General features: G+C 32.3%; 3 protein-coding genes across 3 annotated transcripts; all 3 read left to right on the top strand.

The window, feature by feature from the left end:
* The first annotated feature begins 12,846 nt into the window (after positions 1-12,846).
* On the top strand, positions 12,847-17,059 carry LOC111712970 (uncharacterized). The gene is made up of 7 exons (XM_023487736.1): positions 12,847-13,531; positions 14,399-14,453; positions 15,179-15,357; positions 16,240-16,298; positions 16,355-16,357; positions 16,660-16,662; positions 17,051-17,059. Exons 1-7 carry the CDS (start codon positions 13,108-13,110, stop codon positions 17,057-17,059), a joined length of 732 nt encoding a protein of 243 aa, XP_023343504.1. The 5' UTR covers positions 12,847-13,107.
* Positions 17,060-17,600: 541 nt separating this feature from the next.
* On the top strand, positions 17,601-19,684 carry LOC111712969 (uncharacterized). The gene is made up of 5 exons (XM_023487735.1): positions 17,601-17,634; positions 17,957-18,007; positions 18,265-18,320; positions 18,751-18,868; positions 19,149-19,684. The coding sequence occupies exons 1-5, from the start codon at positions 17,601-17,603 to the stop codon at positions 19,466-19,468; spliced, it is 579 nt and encodes a 192-aa protein (XP_023343503.1). The 3' UTR covers positions 19,469-19,684.
* A 1,958-nt stretch (positions 19,685-21,642) lies between these two features.
* LOC111712968 (uncharacterized) lies at positions 21,643-22,368 on the top strand. The gene has a single exon (XM_023487733.1). The coding sequence runs from the start codon at positions 21,643-21,645 to the stop codon at positions 22,366-22,368; it is 726 nt and encodes a 241-aa protein (XP_023343501.1).
* The last annotated feature ends 2,323 nt before the right edge of the window (positions 22,369-24,691 follow it).

Raw genomic sequence — 24,691 nt, 5'->3', positions numbered from 1 at the left:
CGGAGAGAGGCAGGAGAGATTAAGGATTGAAGGCAGAGATAAGAATCCCAAATATATGTGTAAACTGCTTCACTGCTTCACTGCTTCACTGCTTCACTGCTTCTTTGCTTCACTGCTTCCGATATAGGAAAAAAATGAATCTGAAAAAAATAATAAATTGCAGAACAAGAATATTATAGGCCCAGATGTAATGAAAAGTGAAATACAGAGTTGCACTTATAGTTGAACCCCCTTTTCTTAAGAAACTGGGGACCGCCAATTCAAATTTTAATCTCGATTCAAATCCTTCTCTTAAACTTTAAATCAGTGGTTCAAATTTGAACCGGCAGTAGATAGTTCAGCGCCGTAGCTCAATCAATTCGGTCCCGGGATTAAGTTGCTGGAAGGGAGCGGTTCAACTAAGTCTTGTAGTTCAACTACGTCCCAATGTTCATTTAATCTGAGAAAGAAGGTGAGCATAGATCTTAAATATTGCAGGGTATGAAGGACATGCTTGAGAAACGATCTCATCATTGTTTATGTTACTAGAAATACTCAGATTCCATTGTGATAAAAATTCTTCACATTTCGTCAATAATCAAACTGGAACTGCTCTGATTTATATAAATAAAAAACATTGGAAATTCATAATCTTATGGAGACCCGCTGTATCAAACATATTTAAATGCAATGTTAGGGGATATAAGTTTTTAACTGGGCTTTTGTCACAAAAGTGACATTCAGAGTCACGTTTTGGCCATATCCTGGTTTTTAACTAACGCCCCCTGAACTTGTAACTGCTGTAAGTTCTGTGTATAGTGTTCTATTGTTGTATCTTATCAATAGAAATATTAGAGAAATCTTTATATCTGTCCTGTGTTTTCTCAAATCTTGTCAAAACTTTCAAAACAATCCCAACTCGGTCTGAGCCGGGATGAAAAATAGTCGATGTGGATCAGATCAAAGTTGGGATAAGAACGGGGTTTCTGTCAGGAGGAATTAGCATTAAATATCAATCTTTATATATGTTTATGAAAACTAAATCATAATGTGGCTTGTTTGAATCATCCCAATATATAAAACCAGAAAAAATTGGGCCTTCATTTTTTCTGCAGCCCTTTGTATTAAGATTTGTCTGAAAAAAAAACTGATAAGTAAAATTCTAATTTCTTTTTTATTATATCTTGCAACCTTATGCCAGCCCTTCGATTTTTATAAAGATTTTTGCTTAAAGAAATTGATCAGTGTATCAATAAATTCTAATTTCCTATTGTTTATATGTTTGCAACCTTTGACTGCCATTTGTATGAAGATTTTTGCCATGAAAGAAACTGATTAGTATCAGCAAATTCTAATTTCCTATTTACTATATCTTATGCCAAACTTAAATTCTAAATCCAATAGTCCAAGTTTATAATATCAAAGGTAAACAAGAAAAATTTTCTATATTAGAAAATTGGAGTTTCCTTTATGTTGATAATACCTTTTAGTAGTTGATTTTGTATTAAATGCAATCTTTTTTATCGTTACAAGTCAGCTACTAAAAAGATGAACTAGACAGAAAAAGATGTTAAAATTTAGATGATTTTGTGACGTTGTAGCTCTGCTAGGTTTGTTTTTTGCACAATTTTTTCCGGTAAGGAATTGTGTTTTTTCCACAACCTCAAATTTTCTAATTTCTATATCTCTGCAACCGGTGGGTTTAACCTTTTGATATTTCAAACTTAGATTTTTTGATCTAACAAATTAATAGTTTGAAATATATAAAGTCTAACATTTGGTTGCCAAGATATAGGGATAAGAATATTTGAGTTTGTGGCAAAAACTCAGTTCCTTTATCAGAAATTTTCTTCTCAAAAGCTCTTCAATAAGAGGAGTTTAAAACTGTTTTGATTTCAATTTAGCGTTTAACGTGCCATTTACTTTAGTTGAACGTGCCATTTACTTTAGTTTAACGTGCCATTTTCTTTAGTTTAATGTGCCATTTACTTTAGTTTAACGTGCCATTTACTTTAGTTTAACGTGTCATTTACTTTAGTTTAACGTGCCATTTACTTAAGTTTAACGTACCATTTACTTAAGTTTAACGTGCCATTTACTTTATTTTAACTTGCCATTTACTTTAGTTTAACGTGCCATTTACTTAAGTTTAACGTGTCATTTCCTTTAGTTCAACATGCCATTTGCTTAAGTTTAACGTGCCATTTACTTTAGTTTGACGTGTCATTTACTTAAGTTTAACGTGCCATTTACTTTAGTTTAACGTGCCATTTACTTTAGTTTAACGTGCCATTTACTTAAGTTTAACGTGCCATTTACTTTAGTTTAACGTGCCATTTACATCAATCTAACGTGATAAGTGTAATACTTATTATGTTTATTAAGCAATTATAGATATTTTACCAACCAGGGTAAAAACTTCAATAGATAATTTGGTTTGATTTCCATAAAAAGTATTTGACACAAAACATTTTTCTTCTCAAAGGGTTTCCCTTTACTGCTGCTGCTCGATATAATATCCTAAAGTAAATATTTTTATGGTTTTCTAACTGAAACTAAATATCAAAATCCATCCCATAACATTTTATATTTAAATCCGCAATAAACATAAAAGTAGAAGTTAGTAGCTCCGATCAATGTGCACTTACTTCAGCATTTTTTATCTTAAAGGGAAGGGACTGCATGCCAACGGACTGTAATAGAGACTGTACACAGAATTTCAAGTGCAAAGATGCAATGCACGGTACTTTTGAAACTTTTATCCGATCAAGAATGTGACATTGCCGTTTTCTAAGTTTGAAAGTGTTTAATTCTGATAATTTCCTTCATATTCAAGGGATGTGCAAGTCATTTTTGTAGAGAAACCACAGTTGAATATAATTAGTTTTCAAAATTAGAATTATTATGATCTTTATTCAGACAACGATTTTAAGGGCACCGTTGTGAATTGGGCAATGGTAACTTATTACACCATTTGATTGCAAAGATATATCTAGTAAAAATTTGAGTTTGGGGCCAAAACTCAATGCCTCAAAGATTATTTCTTGCACAACAATAATTTCCTAATTGGGTTTCAGAAGAACGTTTAAAGGGTTGAAATTAAATTTAATGTGTCAGTCCCTTTCAGTTTAAATTTACAGAATTTTGCCAAGTTTGTGTTGAAGATAAAGTTTAAATTTGATATCCCCTCTATATAGCTAGCTCTGTATAGGACTCTCCTTTTACTATTGTTCTAATTGGAAACATGAAGCTTTCGAAAATTAAATCGTAAAACCTGTTCTAGCAAGAGAAACTGGTTCTAGTGCACGAGAAACCGGTTTTAGCACGAGGCCGTAAACAAATACGACAAAGATTAAATTATCCAGTCCAGAGAGTACAAGCGAATTATTGTTGCAGTGCAGGAAAATATTTTTTAACTTAAAAAAAAAAGTAATTTCTTCCTTATTTTAAGCTACTCTATGGGAAATCTTTTTTCTACAAATAAAATTCAGATTTTAGCAAAAAATGTATTATAGGCCAAATAGGTCAAGGTAACACTTTTGTAACATCAGTTTTATTTGAGATTCTATTTGTTACATTTGTTACTCGTAATTTTGAACAAATTTCCAAATGCATTTTGTAATACGATATTTGCAAACAAAATGTTTGGGTTTCTTACTTTCTTTCTGTTAATTTGCAGTTCGATCAACAAACAAAAATAATCTTTGGTGAACAAAACTATCGTTTTTATTTTAGAAAATTAACGGAAAATTCTATATTGTTTTTCAGTTTTCTAGCTAACATCAAATAAATCAATTATTTCTTGAAATCTAAACTCAAAAACATCTTAGAGATTAAAATACTGCCCTTGTTGACAATTTTAACCCTATCCTGATGGGGGGGGGGGTTGTTTTTTCTTTTTATCTTAAATATGGCTTACATAATTTTGTTATGCATGCATAGGGTAGGGCAGAAGACGGTGGAGCGGATATAGTCTGTGACTCAAAAAATCAAAAATAAACAAATTTACCTAATGGGGATAAAATTAAAAACAGTCAATGCCCCGATGGTGAAGGCAGTTAACAAATCTTAAGAATATCTTCTGTTCATTTTGAACTAAAACCACAAATCGTTAACAAACGATGAATTGATTAACGAACTGAAAAACAACAAATCGTTAACAAACGATGAATTGATTAACGAACCTAAAACCAATCATCTGACCTGAAAGTTCGTTGAAAAATAAACAGCTGGTTGACGGGGCTGTCTGTTCCATTAATTTAACAAATAAGCAGCTGGTTGATGGGGCTGTCAGCTGTCTGTTCCGTTAATTTAACAAATAAACAGCTGGTTGATGGGGCTGTCAGCTGTCTGTTCTGTTAATTTGAAAAATAAACAGCTGGTTGATGGGGCTGTCTGTTCCGTTAATTTAACAAATAAACAGCTGGTTGACGGGGCTGTCTGTTCCGTTAATTTAACAAATAAACAGCTGGTTGACGGGGCTGTCTGTTTCGTTAATTTAACAAATAAATTTATAAAAGTCCGAATGTGCCCAGCCCTATCTATACAGTACGCTTTCCTAAATATTTAAATATACTGGGGTACCTCATATCCCTTCATATCCTTCATACCTGATTGAGCTTAAATATATATTCAAAAATGATGCATTTCCAGAATTCCTTGAATAATGTTGGAAAATTTGCAGAAAATTTTCGGAAATTTTACCAACTATTTTCAAATTTACATAGGTCAGTTTTAAACTAGGTTTATAATAAATATTTTAAAACAATTACTTAATAATATCATGGCTTACAATCATAGTGAATAGAATATATATTAGAGGGGAATTTACTAGAAAAAAGTGTAAAACGGCCATTTTGTTGTACTGTTTCCATACTGCAGGTGTACTTCACATATTTATGCAATATAACCTTTTGGGCCCTGGAAAATCATTTTATAGAAAATCTAAAATTAGTGTTAAAAGAAAACCAAATTATGAAATAGGCTGGTTTCATAATTGACCAATGATCATTTCACTTTACAAACGATGATTTTTCGTTATAACTATAAATCAAATGATGTTTTTTTATTCACGTAATTCATTATAAAGTTTATTCAACAGCTTTAACAAATTCGAAATTGAAATGAATAGTCTGGGGAACAAACTGTATTAATGTACTCTACTGCATATATTTGTGAACATTTACATGATTTGTACACTTTGAACTCCCTTTCAGGCTGAAAGGGACTGAAAAAATTCATACCGAGAGATTCTCTAAATTCACCTCTAATAATTATTCTATTCTCTATGCTTACAATATTAAGACTTTAAGGAATTACTCACTACTAGCTGAAGTGCCCAGCGTTGCCCGTGAATTTAAAAACTCCTTAAATTTTTTTATTTCAAATTCTTAAAATCAAAATTTCAGATTTATTTATATTTATTACATAGAGTTATTATAATGATATTCAACAGTGGTTGCCATTTATATAAATGCAATGATATTTGGATTTTCATATGCTCCAATTGATAAAGTGAAACGTCTGAATTAAAAGTTTTTTTTATGAATTTGGATTGTTTATTTGTACTTAAAGTTTATTGGCTAATCCACTTTTTTATTGGTTTGACTTTTCAAACTATACTGTGCCTTGAGATGGACAAATGTCGAGGTAAATAATTTAAACTTTTACAGCCTCCCAAACTGATTACTTTTAAAATAAATAAATTCAATTCTTACGTCAAATTTCTTAAATCAGGGGACAAATTTATTAAAGAGCAAGAAGTAGTTGAACTTGTAGGCTAGGTTAAACATTCTCTGTTCAGCTTGAACCGGGACCAAATGTGATGAATTTGCAGGGTCGCGGAATTGTCTTCTGGCTTCTGCTGGTTCAAATTAGAATCAACAATTTGAATCCTTCCTGAATCTTTAACTTTGAATCTGTGAATTAAATTTGAAACAGCAGTTGGTAGTTCAGCGCCATAACTTAAATTATTTGAAAAATTTGGTCCCCGGTCACTTAAAAGAAGTGGTTCAACCTAGTCTACAAAGTTCTAGCTATTCATAATATCTGGTCCTTGGATGTAATGATTAAGCTTTGCAATGCGGAGTTTGCAAAGTTTTCTGCAATGTTTAAATGGATGTCAAATCTATAGCAAAAAAGAACACAAAAATCACAAAAAGTTGGGACCAACCATAATTCAACAATGATTACTTCTGTTAACTCGTTCACGGAGGCTTCTTTTAAAATAGACTAGTGATGTAATATTATACAGTGACCAGATGCCCGACGGTACCCTGTTTTTATCTGAAAATTTATTTTTAGCCAAAATAATATGATATCCTTCTCATCATAAATCCGGTAAAGAAAGGACTATGGTACCGTTGTGAATTGCACATACGCTTTCAATTAAGAGCAAGTTTTAAAATTTTTAATCGGATTATATGTATTTTCCCAGACTGCTTATGTTGTATTTAGTTTTCAGTTTTCATCTTTGTTTCAAGTTTGCTTCATAAACTGTACAAAAATAATTTCAACCACGGATCCGATCCATCTCTTCACTCAGATAACATCCACATGCATCATACATTTCAGTTGTCGGGAGAAAAAACATAAGAAAAATGTTAACAGTCCTTTTACCTCTATACGTTACAGTGGGAATCATAAAAATGTAGAAGAGGATAACGGCTGTTAGACAAAAATTATAATTTTAGTGCAATAAACATGAAACACGGGAATTTTATTTGTTTGTCCACCTTTGTTATCAACTCCTAATAGTAGAGGGTATTCGAAGAATTAAAATTGCACTGATAATTGTTAAAACTCAGCTTACTGCTGTCCTTTCACAGAAACTTGGAAGTCTTTAAGTGATATTGTTGTATATGAATAAATTGAAATAGGAAGATATATTTTCACTCCTCTAAAAGACTAAACTACAAATAACTCATTCACCAGATATTAAACGATGTACGGTACGAATACTTTATTATATTAAGTGCAAAAATACAATCTAAGAGCGATACTAATGATAAGATAATATTAAAGTTCAGAGGATAGAGTCACAGATCTTAGCACAGTCCCGGAACTTCTAGATGAGAAGGTTGATCGCCAACTGCCCGTTCTCCTGGTATGAGTTGACCTGCTACATTAGATCTGGAAATCCATAGTTTTCCAACTTTCCTGGGTCAATTCCCGTGGTATCCTTACCTCTGGCCTCTCTTTAGCGTCAGGTAAACAAACTTGGGTTTCCCGCCGGTATTGTTCTATTTATAAATATACACAACCAAGATTTGAATATCTCCAATCCTGAGAGTTTCGTTAAAAGATCATAAAACTTCTGCCTCCGCTACAATATGGTTTTCAGCTCATCCTGAAACCCCATGGTGTTAAAATATTCTCTTGTAGCATAAACCCCCTCTTAATTCCCTGGAAGACGCTGAACTCCAACCTTCGAGTGTGCGAGGTGGGGAAGACTTCACTGCTGCGCTTAATTAAAAGCATGACTAAGGCGGGATGACATTTGTAGATCGAGATTGAATCATAGCCGCAGCGCTCGGTCCAGAAAGTGTCATAACTTAACCTAACCCGTGGCCGCAGCGCTCGGCCCATAGCCTGTCCTAGCCGCAGCGCTTGGCTCAGAAAGTGTCTTAACCTAACCTAACCCTAAATAAATACTAATTTAATTTAAAATTGTTGAAAAAGTGGTCATGTACAAAGGTAAAATCTGCAGTGAAGTCTTCCCCACCTCGCACACTCGAAGGTTGGAGTTCAGCGTCTGCCTAATTCCCTGGCCACATCTAATTTCATATTATAAAGGGGGGGGGATCACACAAATCGAAATGTCGTCGCAAGCTCTCACACAAAAATCGATAAAAAAATTCCAATTAATTCTTAAAATTAAAGTTAAAAATCAAGCACTTTAAAGTTCAAAATTGTCAATTGTCTAGAGCTACAAAAAAAGTTTAAGTGACTTGTGAGTTAAAATAAAAGGTCCAGGCGTGGCAAGTGCGACATTTTAAATTCAACCCAGTCTTAAAAATTGATGCAACTTTTCATAGCAGTCCGTGGATCTATGAGGGTTACGGGTAGTGCAATAGGACTAGCTTGGTTCGTTTTTCAAAACTTTTCAAGGTTTTTGGACTTTTGAATTTCAAAATTTTGTATTCTAAACACCTGCCTTTCATACACTGTAGCCAAATTTTGACCCCAAGACAAATGTTATGCAAAAATTTAACCAAAAACTATCGTTTTTTGGTTCGTTTTCCCCTGATATTTTCACTAAGGATAAAAATATTTCAAAGTTTAATGATAGCAAACTTTTACAGAATACTATTTTGAAATGTTTAAAGTTCACACTGATTCCCTTTAAAGTTGAGCCACCAGAAAAACAAACTAAGCTATGTAGCTATGTCTGAAATACTAGTTATGGCCCGTATGGGGCTCTGTTTTCCCATGTCTATGATTAATTTTCTGAAGAAATTTATTTTTGATCGTTTACATTTATACACACATTAATAATGTATAGATCAACATAAATAAAGATATATTCGAGGGAAAATATATTTTCTTGAAGTAAATAGGACCTGTCATAACTATTCATAAACAGTCTTTAGTAAACAGGAAACCATGTTGTAAAGTGTGTATATGTATTATAGGATACATTACCAGCTTGATAGGATATACCTATAGATACATTACTAGCTTGATAGGATACACCTAGATACATTACTAGCTTGATAGGATACACCTAGATACATTACCAGCTTGATAGGATACACCTAGATACATTACCAGCTTGATAGGATACACCTAGATACATCACTAGCTTGATAGGATACACCTAGATACATTGATATTTGATTTCACGGAGATCCAGGACGCTATTAAAAATGTGCATCACATTGTAAGACTATATAGGTCGTTATTGAAGTGCCACAATGCTTTTTCCTCGGGTTTTATCTTACAAACTTGTATATTTGTTGAAAGATTTTTGCTTGAATGCGTGCACATTTTGGATCAATGTGAATTATTACTTTTTTGAGTATTCCCCCTACCCCCCCCCCAAAAAAAAAAAAAACTAACGACCAACGGATCAATGTAAACAAGAGTATAATTCCGGAGAAATATTTTGGATTTTTCTTTAATCGAACTCGCAGTCACATATTTTCAGTGCTCGGCCCCCTAATCTGTCCAAGACACAGGCTGCAGTGCAATATGAAAGCCTAACCCTTGCACTAGATAATAATAAGAAACCGATTTCCTTTTTTTCCGAATGTTTCTTTACTGAAAATTGTCCGGAAATTATGTTTCTGGAATCCGGAATTTGCTATTGCCATAATTGATACACTGCAGAAATTTTGTTAGAACAATTGTGCTATATTTATGCAAACTACAAAGGCATCGAGTCTTTGACCCAAACTCTGATTTTCTTATATCTTTGTAACCTAATGTCGTAGATATTTTAAACTATAAAGTATTGTTAGATCACATAATCTAAGTTTGAAAAATCAAACGTTTACACCATCAGTTTGCAAAGGAATTAAGTCCTTGTCACAAACTCTGATTTTCTAATTCCTATATCTCTGCAACCCAATGTCGTAGACCTTAGATATTTCAAACTATGAATTCTGTTGCATCAAATTATCTTAGTTTGAAATATCAAAAGTCTACAACATCAGGTTCCATAGAAAAAGGGATTTTAAAAATTGAGTTTGTGGCAAAGACTCAATTCCTTTTGAGTTTGTGGTAAAGACTCAATTCCTTTGTACTTTGGTACGATGACTTGCAGGTCAATGAATTAGATTCTAAAGTTAATATTTTTTACTTTTACAAATTGAATTTTCTTTTCTAAAATCTTGGAGGATAGAATTTTATTTAGAAATGATTTCTCCAAGGATTATATTTTCTATTGAAATGAACATTGAACATCTAAAGGCTGCTGGCTGCTACATGTGTTACGTAAATATGTATGAAAGCATGGATTACGAAATAACTCATTATAAAGTGAAACCCTTAATTACGAATACATCGAAAGAATTCATCAAATGTCGTATTCTTCACTTTCTGATGATGGAATGTTGCAGATATTTAGTTTTTTAATTAAATGATTATATTGAACTCTTTAAAACTGTTCCCGCATATTCATGGCTATTTATTTATTTTCGCAAACACTGAAATTTATGTAATTTAGTAAAAAACTCATTGACAAATTGTCAAGACAACATTTGATAAATTCTTTCGATGTATTCGTTTTTAAGGGTTTTACTGTATAAAAATATTTTGTATGAATAAACCCGAAGGTTTTTTTTTACTACTCAGGAACTAATCCATTTCTCCTTTAAGTACACTTAGGCTTAATTAAAATCGTAAACTATACTGAAGAGAAAAATTAGCTTTTTTATAATTTATGAATTCAAAATAAATAGAACATTTTATTTCTGAGAAATATCTTTCACTTTGATCGTTCAAACACCAACTCTTCTCACCTAAAAATGGTCTCAATCGGTTCACCCGTATTTATGTTTATGATGACCCATCAGAGTTACCAAAGCAATATATGCATGTCATATATATATATACTTATGCATGATAAAAATGATGTGATATAGATTTCCTGGTAAAATTATATCTACACCCGAAGGAATTGAGTTTTTGCCACAAACTCTGACTTTCTAATCCATATACCTTTGCGACTCAAAGTGATAGACCTTAGATATTTTAAACTATTAATTCTAAGTTTACATTTCAAAGGTTTACACCATCATGAAGGGATTAGAAAATTTAAGTTCAATTCCTTTATCTAGACATGTATTACTAGCCTGTGTTTCTATAATTGAAATGAATCAGTTTAAGGTCGGATAGTACAGTATTCGGACAAACTGGTTTCTGAAGGCATCTTTCCCTGCAGTTTGAAAAAGTGTTTGATAAAAACCCCGTAACGTTTTTGCAATGACTGAAAGAACAAATCCAAATTATTGGGGGGGGGGGTTGGTCTATTCTTGCGCCCCCCCCCTAAAAAAACAGCAAACTTTGCCCTTGTCTTTTTTCATATTTGTAAAACCATTCTTGATTCAGATCCTGATTTTACTATTGAAAATTTTAAATTCAATTTCTGGACACAACCCAATTTATAAATATGTCAGAACCATCCTGGACATATTTCATAAATATATATATATATATCCAGGTTTAATTCAAAGTTGAAGAATGGTTTCAGTTCTAATAAAATTAAAATTAAACCATTTAGATTTAGTAATTTAATTATTACAACCTAATCTTGAAGAAATTTTGAGATTGAAGAAAAAAATGGGATTAATTCGAGAGAGAGTAATTTTGGGATATTATAAAAAGAAGAATTGGAATTGACAGGAAAATCTTGGGGTTAAAAAGAAGAAATTTAGGGACGTAGCAGAAAAATTGGAATTTGAAGAAGAAATTAAAGGATCGAAGAAGAAAACTGGAAAAATTAGAAAAAAACGATTCACGAGGATTTGAATTGGTAATTTCGGATTTGAACCGGTGGCGCGGCAGAAGGTACTATAGGTAGTTCAACGACCTCTCAAATTTGTTAAACTCTGTTCTAGAATTCCAGATTGATTTCGCAGTTTTGACAGATACAAACATTAGACAAGAAAGCCAAATATAAAAAGGGGTGAACAGTACAGTCTATACACTCTACGACATTAATGTAAATAGAAATTCTGAGAAATTCTAAATATTTTCCGATAAAAATATTATTGTATTTTGGCAAAACAGATTTTATATTAAGATAATTAAACAATTTTCATTAAGATCTGCACCACAGCAAAAACAAAGTAGGGGCATGTATAAAATGATAAAAGCCAAAGAAATGCAAGAATTAGGATTACTTTTAACCAGTACTAAGGCCCCATTTCATTTTGATGCTGATCCGGATCCAAGGTCAAGAAAATATCTTCAAGAGTTACTGATTAAAAATAAATATCAACATTTCCCCCCCTTTTTTGGTTAAACTTAATGAAAAATTCTGAGATTAATTTTTCCTATGGACCCGGCTTCGTGAATCAGCATGTAGATCAAGATACAATTTACTAAATTCTAAATTTTATCGCATTGAAGGTAACATTATTATTAAAAGCATATCATATATTCACGTACTAATTAATTGGAACTTGATCTCAATTGTAGAAAAAATAAGTAACAATTTGCTCTAGCCAATCGATAACTTTATTGTACTGCACTCCAGAAAAATTGAAGAGATATCCTAAACAATTGCTACAATTACAATTACAATGCCATATTATTTCAATCCTTATCCAGAAATAAATGTCGTCTTCTGTACCTAAACTACGCAGTTCACAGGTTGACGCAAATTACGCACAAAAACAAACACAGCTGTTTTCAATGACTACCTGATGACCAGGGTTGCCAGGTAGCCTTCTAGAAGGCCACTTTTCATAAATGTAGCCTAATCAGATTTCAGAATGCTTTTTGCATTGGTAGCCTTAAGGCTACCTTTTTGTTAAATTATTGGCCTAAAAGTAGCCTTTTCATTAATTGGCAAGTTTTTTCATCCTTTTTGATACTTTTTACATAAAAGTTCAGCAAAAATAAAATTTATAAATTTCTTTGGCGCTCCGCGCAAACATTCTCGACATTAAACAACAAATATCTCTAACCATAGTATGTCTAAGTATGAAAGAATAAGGTTCTTTAATATAGACAAAAAACTTAGTTCTTTTTATTTGTTGTTTTGGAGGACGTTCAATGTGTGAATAGTATTTTAAGATAAAATTAGTGATAAATTAGTATTAAACAAGGTAAATAAACTGTAAATTCAAGCATCAAAAAGTAGCCTAGAGAGGGCTGAAAGTAGCCTTAAAAAATTCTCAATTTAGCCTTTTCCTTCTTTTCAAACCTGGCAACCCTGCTGATGACTACACTCACAACTCAGTCCCTCATACAGCCTGAGATAAAAATTTTGTTGAGTTGATTTAAAAAGTTTTTATTTAAAAATATTACGATTATTAAGTGAAATATATAGTTTTGTATTGGTTTGCGTGATTTGGTTTCAGTTAGTTCTATACTTCAGAAACTCCAACTCGACTTATATCAGCTGATCAGTGATGTTTCAAACATAAACAAAGAAAACAAACAGTAAATAAAGAAATTATGAATTTCTTCCGACGAAATCGGCCGGAAACGACGTCTTCCCTCAAAGCGGAAGAATCTTCGTTGCCGATCGATAATTCTTCCAAAGTGGACGATTTCAAAACAGTGATTGTGGACGATTTTTCCACTGACGATGCGAAAGATTTAAAACCGGACTCGAACTCGAATTTTTCAACCGAAGGATTAACATCTCTTGTAGTTTCTATAGCAGAAAGTGTGGAGGAAATCCATATAGCAGATGGATCGATTATCGTCACCGACGAATGTTTCGAGATTATCGAGGACAGAGAGGTGGCCGAGGCCAAACCGAAGAGTTTGGAGGCTTTCGACAAGGCATTAGAGGACGCCATTTCGAGGCTGAAAGAGGTTACAGATATTTCGGAGAAGGACGTTCAAGAGATAACTTACGAAATACGACATTTAGGTAGTTCTTTTTATTTTTTTTTCAGGGGGGAGGGGGATTGAAAAATAATAATCGGAAAAAATGTGCTTTTAATAACTTTTTTACTGTTGTGATGATTAGAAAAAACTTCGAACTTTTGTCTCTTTTATTAATGATTTTTTAGAAGATGCAAATAACTCACTAAAATGTATCATCAAAAAATATATCATTTATATGCAATTAATATAAATAAAATGTAAGTATTCTACAGTGGTCGGTGTTTATATTAATGCAATGAAGACGACTTTTCTATTTTGGTTTGATTTATAACAAGCTTTACTCAAATTACAAGTTCACAAGTAAACAAAGAGAAGGTGTTAATTGACACTTCTCTTTTCCTTCGTGTTATATATGCAATGTGTATTCATACTGTTTGATAGAATGGTAGAAATCAAAAATTGAAATCGACAGTCGTCTTCATTGTATTGATATTTACGACGACTTCTGTATATACATACAAGCATTTTACAAAACATTTAAATAACTTTTTAAAATTTTTAGATTAACTCCGCAATTATTTAAAATGTCTACTTCCTCTAATCCTTCCTCTAATCTAAATGTTTGTTTCCTGTCTATTACATTTGAAATTTAAACAATATATCAGAATATATTTTCTTTTAAATTTTTTGCTTTTTAAAATATTTAATAAAACTTCTTTTACAAAATTATTTTTTGGTGGGTGGGTTAAACACCATGATAATGGCAGTTCATTTTTGTTGGTTTTTGGGATAATTCGAAATAAAATTCTAATTTTTTATGCATTCCCCTGAAGCTGTCATACACTATTCAAAGCTTAATAATACTATTAGAAGGTATAATTTATCTTCAAGATTTGAATATTTATTTCAGAGGAAAAACTTCATTTATGGAGAGAAGTAAGAGAAAGAACGATATATCGACTCAGGTATGTTTCTTTCTTTCTCATTTAAGAAAAACCCCCCCACCCCCCCCCCCCCCAGGGGGTTTGATGGGGGGGGGGGGCTAAAGGGTCTGTCGACGTAATTTTAAGTGACCCTCCATTTAAAGGATTTTTACATATGTCTGAGCATGTTTGATAGAATCATCCATGTTTTTCTATTTAAAAAAAGATTATTTAGTTTCAGTTTCTTTTCTAAATATAAGGTACGTGCGGATTTATACATCAGAAAAAAATAAAGAAAATGTTTGTGTGAGAAAATACAGAATAATATAACTTATTTTCGATGATGATAGTTAATTTTTATTTGCTCAACCTGTTCCTAAACAACTAATTAGTTTACTGTAGAATTTTACCATAATTTTAAATCCGACTCTCAAAATCATCCCTCCAAAGTGAACAATCTATAAGGATTTTAAAGATCAAATTTGCTCTCTTGCTGAACAAATATGAACCGTAAAAACGTCTCATAGGTCTCAAATGATTCCTAAAAAATTACTACATTCTCATTTCAACTACCATACATTGCTGGTTACTCTCTCTAAATTGAGGATCACTTACAAATTATGTCGTCAGTCTCTAAAAATTATGAATATTCATTTAAACGTTTCGTCAAAACTATTGTAAATATGTGTCTATATATTTGACAAGTATCTAAATCGTTTAATTGATATTTGGTGAAAATGAAATAAAAAATATTTTTTTATATTAAGGGAGATAGCTGATTACATAGACAGTATTGGAAAGAAAACAGGATTTGCCCGAATTGTCGGAAGCAGCGGCGGTATTATCGCCGGCAGTTTGACGATCGCCGGTGGTGTGATGACAGTAATGACGGCGGGTGCTGCTGCACCCGTTCTTGTGGCGGGAGCAGGGATAGGATTAGCTTCAGGTTACAGTACACTATATAGTACATTATACAGTACACTATGCAGTACACTATACAGTACACTATAGAGTACACTGTCCAGTATACTATATAGTACACTATACAGTACACTATACAGTACACTATACAGTACACTATACAGTACACTATAGAGTACATTATACAGTACACCATACAGTATACGATGCAGTACACTGTACAGTACACTATACAGTACACTATCCAGTACACTATACAGTACACTATACAGTACACTGTACAGTACACTATACAGTACACTATACAATACACTATACAGTACACTAAGCAGTACACCGTACAGTACACTGTGCAGTACAGTACTTGCTTTCATCTTGAAAGGAGGGTTTATTGTGGTCCCGCCTTCTAAAGCTTGATTTTTTCTAGTTATGAAAAATTTCTTCTAGATATAGAGAAGTATAATTTAAATGTAGTACCCACTTATCTCCCTTCCCCCTCTAACACTTAATCTCGAGTTTTAAGTTATTAGATAAATTAGAACTCTATTCATATTATGTTAGTTATGATAAGAATCCCTCAAAATAAACCTTTTACATTTCTCAGTATTCTCATTAAAAGGTTTCTCTAAAAATGTAGGTTCCGTTAAATGTATTCCCTATGATTCATCTGCAAAGATTTATGTTGCATTTAAAATCCATGTTTGTTTTTGTTTTTTATCCTCTATATGAAATTTACCTTATCAGAACCCGTTGCTTAGTAACAATTTTAGAAATTAGAAATAAAGTATAGATACAATGAGATCCAGTAAACATAAAAACTTAATGACAAAAGTTAGAGAAGTAAAACATATTCTACTGTTTACATTGTAGAGGAGTTGCAACAATAATATGCATAATGTATTATTAGGATTAACGGGGGGAGCTGCAACAATAACTAAGAAAATTCTTGCATCTAAACAAATGAAGGTAAGACAAACCAAGGAAATTAGATAAAAAATATCTAAGTGAAGCTTGTTTTTTAGGAGGTAAAATATATTTCATTTAGAAGATATAATCTATGTTATCTAGGAAGTATAATCTATGTTATCTAGGAAGTATAATCTATGCTATCTAGTAAGTATAATTTATGCTATCTAGGAAGTATAATCTATGTTATGGTTATCTAGTAAGTATAATCTATGCTATCTGGTAAGTATAATCTATGTTATCCAGGAAGTATAATCTATGTTATCTAGGAAATAAAATCTATGTTATCTAGGAAGTATAATCTATGTTATCTAAGAAGTATAATTTATGCTATCTAGTAAGTATAATCTCTCTTATCTAGGAGGTATAATCTATGTTATCTAGGAGATATAATCTATGTTATCTAGGAGGTATAATCTATGTTATCTAGGAGGTATAATCTATGTTATCTAGGAGGTGTAATCTATGTTATCTAGGAAGTATAATCTATTTTATCTAGGAAGTATAATCTATGTTATCTAGGAGGTATAATCTATGTTATCTAGGAAGTATAATCTATGTTATCTAGGAAGTATAATCTATGTTATCTAGGAGGTGTAATCTGTGTTATCTAGTAGGTATCATCTATGTTATCTAGGAGATATAATCTATGTTATCTAGAAGGTATAATCTATGTTATCTAGGAGATATAATCTATATTATTTAGTAGGTATAATCTATGTTATCTAGGAGTAATAATCTATGTTATCTAGGAGGTGTAATCTATGTTATCTAGGAGATATAATCTGTTATGTAGGAGGTATAATCTATGTTATCTAGGAGATTTAATCTATGTTATCTAGTAGGTATAATCTATGTTATCTAGGAGATATAATCTGTTATGTAGGAGGTGTAATCTATGTTATCTAAGAGATTTAATCTATGTTATCTAACAGGTATAATCTATGTTATCTAGGAAGTATAATCTATGCTATCTAGGAAGTATAATCTATGCTATCTAGGAAGTATAATCTATGCTATCTAGGANTCTAGCCTCAAGTACTGAAGATAGGATAGTAGGCTAATTAAGGTGACAAGTGTAGCCATGACAGTGGGAGGAGGTCTAGTCTCAAGTAATGAAGATAGGATAGTAGGCTAATTAAGGTGACAAGCGTAGCCATGACAGTGGGAGGTCTAGCCTCAAGTACTGAAGATAGGATAGTAGGCTAATTAAGGTGGCAAGTGTAGCCACGACAGTGGGAGGTCTAGCATCCATGGTACTGAAGATAGGATAGTAGGCTAATTAAGGTGACAAGTGTAGCCATGACAGTGGGAGGTCTAGCCTCAAGTACTGAAGGTAGGATAATAGGCTAATTAAGGTGACAAGTGTAGCCACGACAGTGGGTGGTTTAGCATCCATGGTACTGAAGGTATTATAGCAGGCTACCATAAAAATATGAATACTTATAATGGACAGAAAATCGGTAGATTATAAATTTCACGCATCATGAGATGTCATTCAAAACATTTAGTTCTTGAAAGCTAACCTACCCCGCAAGCTTTCGTTTGTCCTTGCAGTATGAAGTGATTTTTTTCCAGATGTCCACAATAGCATAAAATTCTATAAATCAATGACTCTTCTAAAGAAAAATTATTTTTGATGAATTAAATATTTAAAGGTTTCTATGATTTGATTGCCGGAAGTCAACCTGGAGGAACCATTAAAGCAGGTCTAATTTTAACATATTTATAAAAGATTCCTTAATAAATGAAATTGATTACATTTCTGATACTGATTTAGTTCTAATATTATTAATCTTGAATTATCATCCATTTTTTGGGATTTATTAATTCTGTTTAATAGATTGTAATTCTTATTTGTTAATCAAATCTTCAAAAGTTATTTAAAAATACATTTTTGATGTCAAAAATACTAAGCTGAATTATAAATATTATTTTTTCAAATTCGAAAATTCCTTTATTTAAGGATTAGAGGTTATTGGACAGATATTCGGGGAGGACGTGAACAAGGAAATTACCAAGGTGAATTTTGTATTCTTAAATTTTTGATTGTATGTTGTATTTGATTTGAATATTTATCAAAAAATAATTCATTTATATTAAACGACACAAATCTTTCAGAATTAGTGAATAAAAATGCAGTTCACTGATAAAAGTTACAATGTAAAGTTAGGAGTAATTATTGAAAACTTTATTTGTTAATTTAAAAAAAGAATAAATGAAGTATAATAGGGGAAATCAAATCAATCTCGCTAGTCGTTGGTGTAGTGGGGGGACGCTGAATCGGGAAAAATTAATGATATTTACAAGAAAATAATGGAATTTTTGATGGACATGTATCAAAAAGGAACAAAAAAAAATACCTTTTAATGACCCATTTTTTTTATTACCCCCTTTATCATCAAATTTAATTCTTAAAAATATACATCTCTAATCAATTAAGTTTGTGTAGATATTGTTGAATACTGGTGGGCGGGTGATCTCGGGAGCAGTTACCTCCGTCTTTGGCGGAGTAACATTACTCTGGGATGTTTATCAGCTTAGGGGCGGAGTCAAGGAGTTAGCTTCAGGTACACACTCTTAAAATAGGCGTTTTTATATTTTTAATTATTCAACTTTTTATTGGTATTAATTTTTTAATTTGTAGAGGAAATGTTAAAGGCAATTTTTTGTTTTTGTATGTATTAATGTTATTTTATTGTTATTGTTTCTGTTATTTTTTGTTATTTTCTATTACTAATTGATTTTATGACAATTTTTTTCAGCATTTCTCTTGACCATTATTAAATTCATAAAAAGTCCTTTCATAGTGTGTTTTTATTATTTTTTTGATACGAATGACTTGTTTAGGAGGAGGAGAAGGTGCAGCCCAACTCAGGAATATTGCAGATCAGCTTGAGGAGGCCCTTACTGGGATGCAGGACAGAGAAGAAAATCCCAACCACAACTCCAGTATACAGGACGGAGAAGAGAATTCCAACTCCAGTATCCAGGACAGAGAAGAGAATGCATATTCGATTTCCTTAAATAATGAAGATGTGATAGTTCTAGATCGAGATACAATTCTAGATCAGGTTCTGGATCGAGATACAGATTCAAATCAGGATAGGGCTCTAGATCAAGATGCAATTAAAGATATAGTAACAGTTTTAAATCATAATCATTCTTAGATCAAGATGCAATCCTAGATTAGTTCTATATCATGATAAAGTTCTTTATCTTGATAAAGTTCTAGATAATGATAAAGGTCTAGATCATGATAAAGTTCTAGATCATGATAAAGTTCTGGATCATGATAAAGTTCTAGATCATAATAAAGTAATAGATCAAAATAAAGTTCTAGATCATAATAAAGTTCTATATCATAATAAAGTTTTAGATTATGATTAGGTTCTATATCATATTAAAGTTCTATATCATGATTAAGTCCAAGATCATGATTAAGTTCTAGATCATGATTAGAGTTCTATATCATGATAAAGTTCTGGATCAAGATAAAGGTCTAGATCATGATAAAGTTCTAGATCATGATAATTTCTAGATCATAATAAAGTTCTAGATCATAATAAAGTTCTATATCATAATAAAGTTCTAGATCATAATAAAGTTCTATATCATAATAAAGTTCTAGATCATAATAAAGTTCTATATCATAATAAAGTTTTATATCATGATTAAGTCCAAGATCATGATTAAGTTCTAGATCATGCTAAATTTCTATTTCATGATAAAGTTCTAGATCATAATAAAGTTCTAGGTCATGATAAAGTTCTAGATCATGATAAAGTTCTAGATCATGATAAAGTTCTATATCATGATGAGTCCTAGATCATGATAAAGATAAAGACAAAAGATATAATTGAAGAAGCAGTTCAGCATGGAGTTACAAACCTATTTTCTCATGTTTTGTCTAAGAATAATGTATGAAATGATTTCTCATAGTTGACACTCATGTAACCAGCTAAACTAGCTAAATTTCACAAAAGGAACCTACTAAACGATCCAAAACTTGTTTTCTTATCGCTTTATATTTGAACCCTATTGTTTTCATATTTCAAGCTTTGAATTCTGTTGGATCAATTATAGTCCAAGTTTGAAATATCAATGATTTACGCCATCTTATTGCTATAGATATGGGGATTAATAAATAAAAGTGTTCAGTGCCTTATTATCGTGAAAATCATCGTCTCAAAAATAGATTGCTCAACAAATTTTTTAAAAGTTTCGGACAGGGCTGACGTTATCATTAACCACCCTCCGCTCTCCCCTTTGAAGCTAATGAAGGAGGAAGGGGTGGCTGCACTCTCAGTGTTCTGGAATTGCTCCCAGGGTTTGAGTGGTCCCAGGATTTTTGAGTTGTCCCAGGGTTTTAGAGTGGTCCCAGGGTTTTAGAGTGGTTCCAGGGTTTTAGAGTGGTCCCAGGATTTTTGAGTTGTCCCAGGGTTTTAGAGTGGTCCCAGGGTTTTTGAGTTGCTCCCAGGGTTTTAGAGTGGTCCCTGGATTTTTGAGTTGCTTTCAGGGTTTTGCATTAAAATGTGAAAATTTATCCGACCTTTTATGAAAAGTCTTTTAAAAAGGTTACTTTAAAACCGAAAATTGAAAAAAGGGCTATGCTATCCCTATTTTGCTGTCTTTGTTCAGATATTTGCAGGGGGAAAATCGCAAAGTAGCCTGTGGTGATCTATAGTTTTGATTAGCCAAATTGCCAACATTTGCTTTGGTAAATGTAAAAAAAAAAATTTGCTAGCTATATAAAAGTTTCATTTTAGCTGGTCTAATTCATAGTTAACATTTTTATAACTTATCTTATTTCCAAGTGTTTTGAGAATAGATCCAATTATTCGCCATTAAAAATGCATTTTTCACTCAAAACTCACAAAATAAGAATTGATCTATGTCAAATTTAGAACCTTATATACGGTGCACACTAACGCAAAAATCATCAAATTAAAGAGATGTCTGAAGAACACTAAGAAAAAACATAGTTTTCCTCTGATATCTCAGATGTTTTTTGCTTTTAGTGCATGCCAAATGAAAGGTTCTAATTGTGACATGGAACATTTATAACATATTAAAAAATGGATTTTGATGGCAACACTCAAATTAAAGATTTCTTTAGGTTGTAGAAGCAGGAATCTGAGAGGATAAATCCAAGAAATGCTCGAAGATAAAGAAGAAAATCTGCGAACAAGAAAACGAGAATCTAGGAGGGAGTCCGTCTCTACCCTTCAACTTGAACAGATCTACTCTTCGATATAAATATCTGTTTATTAAATATATACCAAATAAACTATATATTGGAATTGTTCATACTATCTAAAGTGGTGACCCCTGAAGAAGAACAATGGCTGAGGTTCAGTTGGAGAATATTCAATCAGTAGCTCTTAAACTACCACAGTTTTGGGCTGATGGAGCTAAAGTTTGGTTCGCACAAGCCAAATCACAGTTTGCAAAAAAGAATATTACAAGTGAGCTAACGAAATATCATCATGTGGTTGCAGCCTTGCCTAACGAAATCGCAGTTAAACTGATAGATTTCTTTGAAAATGTACCGGGAGAAGAACAATATACCTCTATAAAGATGAGACTCTTGAAGAAATTCACACATACAGATCTGGAGAAAGCTGAGCTTATTCGATCTATGCCAGGAATAGGTGATAGGAAACCATCAGACCTAATGGATTCAATGCTAGCAGTCTGTCCTACTGGTCAGAGCATGTCCCCATTCTTTTTGAATGAATTTCTTCGCAGGATACCAGGAAATATTCGTGGACATCTTCATACCTTTGGATATGAAGACCCTCGTTCTCTTGCTCAACAAGCCGACCTTGTTTGGTCCTCCCAATCCTCACAGCTTATTCAACAAGTTTCTGAGGATAACTTAGCAGAGGAGAACTTTTGCAGTACAATCCACAATTATCGCCAGAAGAATCAAAATACTCAGGATACTTCTGCAATGGCTGGATGGTGTAATACACATAGGAAGTATGGACGTAAAGCATTTTCATGTAAAGCTCCTTGTTCTTACAATACTGGTTCGGGAAACGGAAAGACCGGCAGAAAAAATTAATTCATAGTTCTTTTTCTGCCGGTAAATCGCCTCTGATATATCTTACAGATACATTATCCAACCACTAAGAAATGCTCGAAGATAAAGAAGAAAATCTGCGAACAAGAAAACGAGAATCTAGGAGGGAGTCCGTCTCTACCCTTCAACTTGAACAGATCTACTCTTCGATATAAATATCTGTTTATTAAATATATACCAAATAAACTATATATTGGAATTGTTCATACTATCTAAAAGGTGAAAATTTTGATTTTTCTCGAAAAAAACTACATTAAACTTGGAAATAGGATAACTTGTAAAGACGTATTAGACTAGCTCAAATGAAACCTTTATGAATCTAGCAAAAATAATAATTTTTTTACCAATAATGTTTAATGTATAAGCTATAACAAATGTCGTCAGTTTGGCTAATCAAAACTATATGATCGGCCACAGACTACTTGAACTGAAATTTTAGATTTTTCCTCTGCAAATATCTCAGCAAATACAGTAAAAAGTAGAGTCCTTTTTTCAATTTTCCGCTTTAAATTACCCTTTCCAAGGATTTATCATAAAAGGTCGGATAAATTTTCACCTTTTCTCAAAAACCCTGGGAGAAACTCCAAGGCCCTGGTAGCAATTCCAAAATCCTGGGAGCAACTCCAAAACCCTGAGAGCAGCCACCCCTCCCTCACTGAAGCTTTGGGGCAAAAATTTAGAATTACGTGATAATTTTTCTTTTAATATTTTTTTTTACCTTGAGTGGGATGGAATATTTTTAAAACTAAATTTATTTACCGCACACAAGGCTCACAACACGAAAAAAATACTGATTACATATATTATTGTATTATTGTAAAAATGATGATTGTGGAATTTGTAAATGTAGGTTCTATTCAATCCTACTTTTAGGTTCAACATTTATATTATGAATATAAAAATCCTATTTATATAATAAATGTTTTTAAGTATAATATTAATACGATAAATATATCTTGACAAATATTACAATCCTAAAATTTGTTTGTGAAGCAAAATGTTCGGCGATTATATCAATACAATGAAGACTACTTGTTAATTATTAATGTTTAGATCCGAACATTTATAAAGTGAAAAGTTACAAGGAAAGAGACACTTATAAATGCCAACTTTGGTTTGTTTAGTGTCTCTGCTGTTAAATAGCTTGGTAGAAATCAAAATAGAAATACGTCCATTGTGTTTATATATATTTATATAAAGTTATAATTCCAACTGATGATTGGGTTAGACGAGTTAGACCCATGAAACATTTTGTCTTGGAAGAAATGTATATTTAAACATTAAAATTTGAACTGAAAATTCAAAACATTTGGCTTCTCATGGATATAAGACATAATTATAAGATACTCTAAAGGTTCACATACAGTCCAATTATCCTGCAAGTACTACTTTATCCCTCCTTCAAACAAATAGCAGAAGAACATTGTTTCTAAAAAATCTTTGTTATGTTATGTTAGTAATAATTAGTATTTAAACTAGAGATAGTAAAACACATTTTTGAAAATGAAAAACTCACTTAAACTTTTTAAAATCTATGAGATGAAAAAAAGGACTATAAAGGTCCAGAAAATAATCATGTCGACTTGTAAAAGTCGTAAAAGTTTCTGAATGAACAGCAAACATTTTTTTATGTTCTTCACTCTCCAGTTTAAGGTTTGAAAAGTGTGAAAGCTCTGAGTTCTAGGGGGGCACTGCCCCTCACCCCCTGTAAACGCTTTAATGGGCGGTATAGTTCAAATAGCACCCTAATTTTGGTGTCGATATAGCACTTAATACGGTGTCGTATCGTTTGCACTAATGATTGATCGGAATAACATTTTATTTGAGGGTTAGGTTAGGTTAAGACAATTTCTGGGCCGAGCGCTGCGGCTAGGACAGGCTAGAGCTGGGCGCTGCGGCCACAAGGGCTACTGATCAGCTGACTTTAGTGCAAAAGTACGTTAGTTCAATCGGACATTAGTGGCAAACAATATAGCATCCTAATTTTCAGTGGCTAATCAAAGACGACCAAAAAATTTGAAAAAAGCGCCATAAACATTGTAAATGTAAGTTTTCAGCGGCATTCTTGCAGCATTAAGTAAATGTATGGCGAAAACCGCGAATAGCCGGCCGAAACATTTGTTCCCATGAAATATTTTCTTTCAAAGGGACAAACTCGTTCTTCGAGAAGTGATTTAATCGATCTTTAGTCTCTTTCGTAATCTTATTCATTTTTAAATGATTTAGTTACAGTCTTTTTTTGTCTCAATTATCTTTTAATGTTTTGTTGTCGGTAATTTCCTAGCGAACGATTTTACTGAAAAAT

This window comes from Eurytemora carolleeae, unplaced genomic scaffold (assembly GCF_000591075.1).
Source record: "Eurytemora carolleeae unplaced genomic scaffold, Eaff_2.0 scaffold1301, whole genome shotgun sequence".
Classification (NCBI taxonomy): domain Eukaryota; kingdom Metazoa; phylum Arthropoda; class Copepoda; order Calanoida; family Temoridae; genus Eurytemora; species Eurytemora carolleeae.
This window is presented reverse-complemented; position numbering and strand designations above follow the sequence as displayed.

Bases quoted from the DNA above. Each gene is read 5' to 3' on its own strand.
- LOC111712969 (XM_023487735.1), top strand. From the start codon at position 17,601: ATGACAGTGGGAGGTCTAGCCTCAAGTACTGAAG. The intron at 17,635-17,956 runs GTAGGATAATAG...AAATATTTAAAG, and splicing joins TCTAGCCTCAAGTACTGAAG to GTTTCTATGATTTGATTGCC. The intron at 18,008-18,264 runs GTCTAATTTTAA...CCTTTATTTAAG, and splicing joins TGGAGGAACCATTAAAGCAG to GATTAGAGGTTATTGGACAG.
- LOC111712968 (XM_023487733.1), top strand. From the start codon at position 21,643: ATGGCTGAGGTTCAGTTGGAGAATATTCAATCAGTAGCTCTTAAACTA.
- LOC111712970 (XM_023487736.1), top strand. From the start codon at position 13,108: ATGAATTTCTTCCGACGAAATCGGCCGGAAACGACGTCTTCCCTCAAA. The intron at 13,532-14,398 runs GTAGTTCTTTTT...TATTTATTTCAG, and splicing joins TTACGAAATACGACATTTAG to AGGAAAAACTTCATTTATGG. The intron at 15,358-16,239 runs GTTACAGTACAC...ATGTATTATTAG, and splicing joins AGGGATAGGATTAGCTTCAG to GATTAACGGGGGGAGCTGCA.